Raw genomic sequence first — 10,686 nt, forward strand, 5'->3', positions numbered from 1 at the left:
CAGGGGAAAGTTCCAGACATCTCCATTTTAATTAATTCTCCAAGTATATCTTGTGCACATTAAAATTTTGAAGATTATGGCTCCAAGATTAAAGAGGTAATATCCAAAATTTTCCATTATGTATCTTATGAGCAAAAGGCTTCTGGGTACTCACCCCAAAATATATGTGTCTATTTATTTATAAACTGTACATATATCTACTTTTAGATGTATATTATAAAATACAAAAAATGAAAGTCTTAAAGGATGAAAAAGATGGCCTAACAATATTTTATTATTTATTTCTATATCAATCAAGAGTAAGTGAAAATTAATAATAACTTTAGAAAGCTTTAAAAAATAAACAAATTAGAAAGTTGAAAAATGTACACAAAAGGAGAGGAGGGTACTGAAAGAATAACAGTAATGACAAATGAAATCCCAATAATATATCTTCTGAAGATCTAGTCTGCTAAAAAACACAGTGAAACTGAGAGTGATCACATTTAATCTCAAGAATGACTGAGGAACTAACAACAGTACTTCAACAAAAGACTTAATTCTGATCATTAAAAGGGAAAAACTTATTGATGAATTAAACATACAAGAACATGAGAGGAAACTAATTATACTATTTCAAGAGTTCACAATAACCAAGGAGGTAAAATTAGACACAAGTATGTATCACAGATTTTTAAAAAGTCAAATTCCAGACACTAATAGAATGATCCCAGAGCTAGAGACTCCAAAGGCAAATATAGTTCAAGTTATCAAAAATGATATTCAGATTATATAATCATAATTCCAATAAAGAAAAAGGAAAATGCAACCATATGCTTAGCTTCTCATTTAGGAAATGTAATGGAATCCATTTAATAGGAAAGCAAGTGTTTTAATTGCTACCTAAGTGTCATGGGACTACTGTATACCAAATGTTTGATAAGGAGTACCCAGCATCACTCCACTGTTTCTAATGATCAAGGAGAGGCCCAATGATCTATAGTTAAATGACTGGGCATCCCCTACAGGGTAATACAGAGTGCTAAGTGAAACCTCACAACCTATTCCAGAACACTTACTCTACTCTTGCAAGGTCATCCCAGGCTTTCAAGTATAGACTGCAATTATCTTGGGGGGAAAAGTGAGCCACGTCTAGGAAGGATCATCTCTAGGAAGATGCCGACAGGGGCAGTCTCGGAAGCCAAACAACAGGAACTTCTCCAGTTTTTAAAAGTTGAGCAGTAATAGCTCAAAATACACAAATAAACGGTGTCTAAGTCATAGTTTTATCTCTTACCTGCAAACTTCACAAATATGTCAGAATATGAGTAAAAGACAAGGCCTATCTGTACTTAGGGAATTGACACACCTTGAAATAAATTCAATAATTATAGTATCATGCTCAACATTCATTTGGAAATCAAATTAATCTCTTCAGGGGATTAATGCCAAGTTTTCATTTTAATAATGAAGAGAAACAAATTCAACGAACTAAATACTGATGAAAAAAGAACTTGGTAACTCACCTTTCCACAATCAGACTAACTGCTTGTGTGAGATCTGGGTTTGTCACCTGGAGACGTTTCCACAGAGACCATACGAATTCTTTATCAGCCTTAAAGAAATAAAAGATATTTTAAGTGCACTGCTTTGTTGCTATAGCAGACAAGACAAGATACTGCATTAAATTTAAAAATGAAAAAGCATAATTACTTGATCCCTAGTTCTGTAACTATTAAACAGATTCCTGAAAAGTGTAACAGGAAAGCTTTATTTTAGAAAGTTCTTACACTGGTAACCTACATTCACCTTTACTATTCATACTATGGACATCTGAGGATGCAAAATGTTGAAACACTGAATATCAAAGTAAATTTTTTCTAAATTTAAGACTGTCCTCCAGCTACTGCTCCACTTGGCAGCTGCCCTTTTCAGCAAAATTCCTTGAAAGAGTTACCTATAATCATTGTCTCCACTTCCTTACCTCCCATTCACTCTATAACCTCCTCCAGTCAGATTTCCCTCCCCACTATCATGCAGAAATCTTTTTTTTCAAGGTCCTCTAAACTGCCAAATCTTAATAGGCATCTCAAATTTAATTTATCTAAAATAAAACTGTCGATTTCCTACTCTCATATATCTGCCCTCTCCACATCTCAGAAAATGACACCACCATCTACTCACTGTTCAGACTTAAAACCTAAGAGTCAATCTTGGTTGCTCTCTTTCTTCACATTTTATACCCAAACCATTAGTAAATCCTATTAGCCTTACCCACAAAATATATCCCAATTCTAAACACTTCTACCATCATCATCCTAGTAAAAGTCAACTCCACTTCTTGCATAGCTCGCTACAATGGTCTCCTGGGCTCCTTACAGCTCAAAATTCTTCAAGGGGTTTCCATCAGATTAGGAAAATAATCCAAACTCTACTAAGGCTACATGACTCCACATCACCTGGCCCAATACACACCCCTTCAACCTCACCTATCACTCACCATCTTATTCACGTGGACCTTCTTGCTCTATTTGCACAGGGCCTTTGTACATGTACCATCTACCAGATTTTCATGTACATCATTACCTCACTTCACTCAGGTCTTTGTTTAAATGTCACCTTTTCAAGCGAACAGAAGTCCTCCCTAACTACTATATTTATAGCCACCAAAACCCACAAGTCTCTGGTAACCCCTTAGCCTGCTTAATTTTTTTTTAAAGCACATTTCATTTTATAATACTTTATTTGTTCGATTATTTGTTTTGGTTTACTTGTGTGGCAGATATCTCTAACTGTATCTAACTCGATCATCCATTCTCCCCTTCCTCTCAATAACAGAAACGATTTCTGCTCTTTGCAGTCCTACTGTAAGACTGACCTCTCTTGTCTATGGGCTTTGTGACTCAGTTCTGTCAATGAAATATAAGTGTCACTGGAAATCTTAATATTGGGCTCATGTATACCAAAAATGTTAGTTATTTTCCCAGTATGTTGTTGCTTCCTTAGCTTTATGATTGAGAATTTTGGGGAAAAAGGTAGTTATTAATTTTATATATTCAAACTTATCTTTTTCTTATGGCTTATGGATTTTCTTTACAAGTTAGACAAAGGCCTCTACTCTTAAGATTAGAAATATATTAACCATACTTACTTCTAAAATTTTTATATTTTTTTTATTACTCAAATCTTGGATTTATTTTGTTTGACTGTTTTCTAAAGACTTTCGACACCATGAATACAGAAAAGTACTCCCATACCTAACTATTCTTATATATCATACTTTATTCTTTAGAAGAATTCAGCATTTGGGCATTAAAATGATTTCAGTTAAAAACAAGAAACATCAATAAAGAAATCACATGTCATAACCCACCTGAAAGTCAGTGAAGGAAAAAGCAAACTATGTAACATTATGTGCTCTTTTTAAAAGGTATGTGGATGAAATTACAAAATCCCTGAAACCAATGTTAACCTATAAATTTATCTTACAGCTCGCTTCAAAAGAAAATAGTAAAAATTCATATGTATTTTTCACCTCAACTTTTCTACCTAAAATACTAAGCAAGAAGGATTAATATAATTAAAAACACAAAAAGGAGCAGGTTTTCAACATTTATAAAATAACTGAGTTATTTCAGCTTAAAAAAGTATAACTTACTAATAAACGACTTAGCTCTAATACAGCAAGAGGGGCAATGTAAAAAATCAATAAATTTTGGTGAAAAACCTTTATATCTTAATTTATGCTTTTTTTCTTTCTTTTTGCTGTTGTTATGGTTATTTCACATCTCCTCTTCAATCCCCACCAAAGCAAAAGTAACAACAAACTCTTCTTAAGCTGTTTTTATGATAGAAGCCATAAAAAAAGCAATCAGAAGAAAAGACTCCTCCAGAAACAATTTGCTGTTGTTAACTTATAATTATAACTTATACCCAGAAGTCATTTTGGGGAGGACTTTCAAATTTCCAATTTCTTTATTAAAATTCACTTATTAAAATCTTTTGTTATTAATTTACGGAAGGAATGGTATTCACCTGAAATACTTTGTCACCTAAATATACTAAAATTTATAAGTGATATCTGACTTGAAAAAAACAAGTTCTATTGTGAGCAATAAAATGCTACAAATGGATTGTGGGATATTCTATGTATTAGTTTTGTAAGATTTTTAGTTATATTGCTATATTATCTTCAATGTGGATTATACAACTATTAAAAAAAAACCCTCCTTTATATACATTTAAAAAAAAAATCCCGCTAGAAAACCAAAACAGTAGTTTCCAAACTATCCTGGAGATTATTAAAATGAGGAAACTAACTATTGCCAATCATATTTTCTATATTTTCCTTTCCTTTGGGCACTTAAAAATCCTCTTTTTAAAAAATTAAAAATAAAAATTATTAAATATTACCCATTATAAAATACTTTATTCTTACTACAGAACTTCCACAGAATTGAGTAATTTAAAATATAAATTAAAAAATTCTACTCCTTCTCATAAAGTTTATTAAACTCAGCCAATGAAAGAGTTGACTAAATGCCCGAAGATTTGGGTCTAAATTATTTTAGCAATGGATTGGTTTTGACTTTCATTTATTAGACAGCATGGAAATAAACATCCACTTTACCAACACAGACACTCAATACTGTCTTTTTCACAGAGTACTTACTCTCCCATCTCTTTTAGTGTCTGCCAACATAGTAGACCCTCAATTGACCTATACAGCAGGAGTGAATTCAACAAACATATGAAAACTATTTCCTATATTTAAACTAATAATTTGCCTATCAGAGTTCAGGGAAAACAATGAAAAGTTTAATTACAAAGTATGGCACAAACTAGCCCCTTACTTAATCATTATTATGAAAAATGATTGTGCAAAAAGGTTCATCTATTAGAATACAGCTACTAACAACGGTGAGACTTTTAATTATACAAGATGTTCTAAATTTTTTTCCATTGTGAATGATAGGACAAGGTTTCAACACACCTAAATGTCAACTGAAAAATATAACTAGCTGAGTTTCCTGCTCATATACTCTTAATTCCAACATCACATGCTTCATGAAAGCTAGTTTCATCATGAAAGCTGGAATAATAAATATATATTTCATTTAAATACCCTAATATATTTTACCTGAAATTGGCTTATGTTTAGTATTTTTGGCTGTGACTAAAAAAAAAGAAATATGCTTTGAGATATACATACATATGTGTGCATGTTCATGTGTGTGTGTGTGTATGTATATATATATATATATAACATATACTTAACTTTTTTTCTTATATGATATTCTACAGTGTTGATAAATCTGCATGTATACATAGCCATAGCAGCATCCTTGGTCACAAACAGACCACATTCTTGAAATACATAATCAAAAATAAGAGAATGGTGGAGTTAGGTTCTACATCAATAAATAAGGCATAAATGTCATGGACTTAAAATTAGTATTTGGAGTACCCTTGAAAGTTCCTTAGGAAAAAGCTATTTTTGTAAGCTAACCTGTCCTCAGTATGTTCAATCCAGACAACTTTTCTTCCCACATTGAAATTAATCACTTTTTTCAGCTAAGCATTACGTTTCTGTTGCCTGCTAATCTGAAGCCATGTGAAAAAAAGTTTAACTATTACAATCACATAAAGTAGGATAAGATATTCATACTAAGAGAAACACTTGGAACAGAGACTGTTTTCTATTACATGCTTATTCTGGGTCATTCCAATGGAGTGGAATGGTACATGGAATCACTTTCTTTTTCTTTACCAAGCACACATAATCGAATTCCTGTAAGTTAAATATGCGGGAAAACCAACTAACTTAAATGAAGCTGCTGCTTATGACCAGAGACTAATTAATTAGCAGTGTTCTTTTTCCCAAACTGTACATCTGACCCATTACTGGGTTGTGAAATTAATTTAGTAGATCATAGCAGCATTTTCTTAAATAATAGATTTTAAAAGAAAGTATCAGAGTTCATGACACACAGGGTAAATATTCCTTCTGAAATTATATGTATGTGTATGTGTGTGTACTTACTAGGATGACACGTAAAATGAATTTCTTATTTTGGGGTACAATTTTTGAAAGTTTTGGAAAACATAGGGTTAATACTATGTATTCTTAGGTACTATGATTTCTAGCTGAGTAAGTGGAGAAAATATTTTTTAATGTAAAAGTGAATGTTTAATAACTTAAATGCTTTTTACAAAACAATTCAATTATTATGTCCCTCATGTTTCCCCAAGAGCAGGAGTATGGTTTGACTGAAGTTTTATAGTATGGGATACCACCAACCTTATCTGGCATTACTGGAATGCCTATGATCATCTAACAGTGTCACTATTGTAAAATCTCAAGAACCATTGTTCTAGGCTAACTATGACCATCTCAATTCTTACATCTTCCTAGAGTACTTCAATCATCTTCCTAGTCCATGTATGTCCAAGGTCACAGAGGCCAAAGCCACGTTTGAAGCCACATTTGTAAAGAATATAATACTGAACGGATTTGGGGGAGGGGAGTCACTTGGCTGTTTTCAGCAGACTGATTTCCTTACTCAAATCAATCATAAAAAGTAAACATCTTAGTTCCCTGGCCAGCTAAGGGCACAACTGTGGGAAATATAAAGTGAGCGGTAGTGGGGGAAAGGGTGTAGAAGATACGAGCAAATAGCATCTTAGAGTAGGACTTAAAGTAACAGAGGCCTTTATCATGGATTCACATCTTTAAACTACCCAAAGATGAAGGGTGCAGATGACAAAATGCTTTAAATTCACTGGTGTCTTTTTTTAGCCCTTTGCTCCTTAACGAGTTAAGAACAGAAAATGGAAAATGAAAAGGAGGTAGACACATAATACCTCCCCAACTTGTTCAAGCCAAAACATACTTAATTTGAAAAAGACTGCCGTTTTTACAGCCTTGATTCAATCAGCAAAATCCTACAAAAGGGGCAAAAGAACCCAACAGAACAAACTATGAGAAAGAATTTCATGAATTTATATTAACCTAAACTGATGAGAGTTAGTTTATAAAGTTACCTTGTTGTTTATCAGTTCTTATTAACTGGTTCTGTCTTGAAGACTGAGTGACTCAAAGATCTATTGTTGAGTCAACTCCCTGCCAAAGGTTCTGGTAATACCAGAGAAGAGATCGTGGTAAGGATGCAAAACTAAAGGAAAATCAAATCTTTTGAACATGAGTAACAAAGCTATCTTTAGTATACACAAACTCTACAAATAACAGGAAAGTAATGTTAAGGCGACTGATTTAGTAAATGCTTTTCACGGGCAAGATGACTCGAAAACGACATTTCTCACTCCAGAAGTACGGAATTAGTTTTAAGCGGTTAATAAACAAGTATCAAGCATCATTTACTGTGTGTGAAAGTTCCAGACCTGAGACTCCCTAAAAATTACTGATCTGTTTCAACAACTTAAATTCTACTCAAGAATAAGGACAAGTGTGGGTTTGGAAATTAAAACTAGGCTCCTTCATCAATGGGTTTTATTTTTATAAAAGTGTTTACACTTTCCTGTCCCACATTTCAACTCGTGGGTTGCACTCCACTCCTGCTGCCTCAGGTATCACCACCGTCCCGACAAAGAACTTGCGCTTTGGGGCGGTGGGGGTGCGACTGCGCGCTTCGGTGGTATACAAGTGAAGACGACCAAACCTGGGGCGCCAAGGCCAGCCCTGCTTGGCCGGTGTCGGGAGAAGGGCGAGAGCCCCAAGTCGGGTTACCGGGCGCGGCCGCCTCCCTCCAGCACCCAGCAGTGGCAGCGCTGGGCGTGGGAGCCGGGACCCAGCGCCGCCGGGAGGAGGTGGATGGGTCCCAAGACCGCGCAGCGACACAGCAGAAAGCAGAGGGAGAGGGGCGCACCTCCCCACCGATACCTGACACAGGGCCAGCTCCTCCTTTAGGCTGCTCAGCTCTTCCTCCAGCAGCTGCGTCCGGGTCACCATCGCCTCCTCTACCGAGATGCCCTCTAGCCGAATGGACCCCATGGGCGCGCTGAGGAGGGGAGCCTGAGCCGGAGCTGTCCCCGCTGGCCCTCGCTGGCCCTCTGACCCTTCTTCGCCCCGCCAGGGTATATCGCTTTTGCCCACGACGCCCTCCCGCGCTGCGCAGGCAAGACCCGAGGCCTCGCTGCGCACTGCGTGTGCCACAGCTCCCCGCCCAACACGTGGGGACCGGGGCCCCAACTGTCGCGCAGGGGGCAGAAGCAGCTGTGAGGGCGGCGAGCGCGCCGCCATGGCCGCGGCAGCTAACGGGTCAAGTTCCCTCAAGGAAACTCCACCTCCCCTTCCCCATCCTGGCGAGCCCGACGCTCCGAGCCGCGCATGCGCGAGCCTTTTCCCGCCTTGGCGCCCGGGGTCTCGCGCTCGCGGGTCCTGGCCCGCTTCCCGCGGGCCGCGCGCCCGCCGCGAGCGTTGGCTGCGCACGCGCTGTGGGCCGACGAGTTAGGCCGGTCCGCCCTGCGCGCCACGCCCGCATGCCGGATTCGAGTCTTTAACCCGCACGACTTCCCGCCCACCTAAAACCCTACCCGCCGCTTAGCGCCTAGCTAACTTCCCACTTCTTTAAGCCTTCCTTAACAAGCTCCTAGCCCCAATGATCCCTAACTGTGAATTCTTCCGCCTTCAACCCCCTGCCAACTCGTTTGTCACGTTTCATTGACCGCCTTGGAGTGTTAGTTACAGGGCTAATCCCTCCAGCGCTGTTGTAAGCTCCTTTGAGGACCAGGGAATAAGTTTTACACTTAAGTGTTTTCTTCACACCCTTTAGCAAAACTGCTTTATGTACAGCTGACAACCAGCTGAATGATGTCGAGAAGATGTGGGAAGCCTTGTGCTGAGCTGAGACCATCGGGCAAGTTTCCCATTTGAATTATGATCCTTTGTGCTCCCTTTGTCTTTTGTTTTGCAAGAGTCATGATTTCCTTAGAGTTTTTAATGTCAGCTTCTTTATGTAGTTGGCTGCATATCAGAGGGAATGTGACCCATACTGCCTGAAAGTTTGGGTCCTTGGACCAATTTGAAATTAGTAATTTGGGGCGTGGTTAAAGAAACAAGACCAACTTCCTTTATTTTTCATCCTTTTCTTTTTTTCCTCTTTTTTCCCCCTTCCTTTCTGCTTTCTTTATAAACTTCAAGTAAGCACTAAATTTCTTTTTCTTTGAACGCTTCCTACTCATGATGAGTTTAGTAAGGAGATACACGTTGAGCTAGCACTCGAATTACTTTCCAAAAGCTAGAACACTCTCCTCTGCAGAATGGGTTCCAAAACACTTGGAGAGCTATGATGGGGAAAGGAGGACTATGGAAGTAGGGAGGTGACCGCTTTCACTGATGACCTCTTCACTTAGTTAAAATTACCACTCTGCTAAAATCTAGTCAGCAAGGGAAAAGACACCGTCCCACTAAGAATTCTGCTAAGGCAAGATGAGTGGGCTTCCTTCCCACTGAAGGTGAATACTTCACAAATTTTATAGAAGGATTCCATTAGAAAAAGTACATATAAGTTTTAGAAGTAGCTACCATCTTGAAAATTTACTGTATGCAAAGTCCAGTGATAACTATTTTTCATATATGTACTCATTCAATTCTTACATCAGGGTAAAATAAATATTATTATCCCCATTCTACTAATGAGAAAACTGACTTGAGAAATTACTCCACCTTGCCTAAAGTCCCACATCTAGTATTAGAAAAGCTAGCATATGGATCCACTTAACTCTAAAACTTGTGCCTTTGATCACTACCCTTACTCCATAGCCGTCACTTGAAATAGAGCATTAGGTCTGATAGCACATGAGACTTCATTGGACTAAACATTATGGAAACTCTAATCATATGATTCACATATTTGGTACAAAATCAATATGAATGCACATTTTTAATGGCTATTGGTATTCACTCAGAAGAGCATCATTTCATCTGAGTATAGAAAAATTATTTTGAAAAATAATGAAGTCTCTTCTATTATATACAGTGGATAAACATACATTTGATTCAAAAGAAGGATAATGTTTTGAATCTATGACTTAAGTACATTTCTTCTAGTTTTATTTTTTGTATGTGTGCTAAAATACACATAACATAAAATTTACCATTATAGCCACTAAAACTGGCTACACATAAGGAATAATTCAGAGCTAAGTACATTCACAATGATAGGCAATCATCACCACTATGTAGTGCCAGAATATTTCCACTACCCCAAACCAAAACCCCTTACCTATTAAGCAATCACTTTCCATTTCCACTACTCCCCATACACCACCCCTGATAATTACCAATCTGCTTTCTGTAGCTATAGATTTGCCAATTCTGCATATTTTATCTAAATGGAGCCATTTAGTATAGGGCCTTTGTGTATGCTATGAAAACATTAGCATGTTTTCAAGCTTCATCCATTCTGTAGTGTGTATGAGTACTTCATTCTTTTTCATAACTGAATAATATTCCATTGTATAGATATACCACAATTTGTTTATCCATTTCTCCACTCGTGGGCATTTGGGTTGTTTCCATCTTTTGCCTATTGTGAATAGAGCTACTATGAACATTCATATGTAGGTTATTATTTGAACACTTATTTTCAGTTATTTTGTGTATATACCTGGGAGTGGAATTGCTGGATCATATGGTAATTCTGTTTAACTTATTAAGGAATCATCTGTTTCCCACAGTGGCTGTAC

General features: G+C 37.2%; 1 protein-coding gene across 1 annotated transcript in view; it reads right to left on the reverse strand.

Annotated features, from left to right (window-relative positions):
* The window catches only part of CNTLN (centlein), a 247,919-nt gene extending 239,521 nt beyond the window's left edge, over window positions 1–8,398 (reverse strand). The window contains exons 1-2 of the mRNA XM_010946034.3: window positions 7,880–8,398; window positions 1,506–1,594 (exon numbers count right to left, since the gene is read on the reverse strand). Of these exons, the coding sequence (XP_010944336.1) occupies window positions 1,506–1,594; window positions 7,880–8,239 (449 nt within the window). The 5' untranslated portion in view covers window positions 8,240–8,398. The remainder of the gene's footprint in view (window positions 1–1,505; window positions 1,595–7,879) is intronic.
* Window positions 8,399–10,686: the final 2,288 nt, after the last annotated feature.

The sequence above is a fragment of the Camelus bactrianus genome, chromosome 4 (genome assembly GCF_048773025.1).
Source record: "Camelus bactrianus isolate YW-2024 breed Bactrian camel chromosome 4, ASM4877302v1, whole genome shotgun sequence".
In the NCBI taxonomy this organism is placed as follows: domain Eukaryota; kingdom Metazoa; phylum Chordata; class Mammalia; order Artiodactyla; family Camelidae; genus Camelus; species Camelus bactrianus.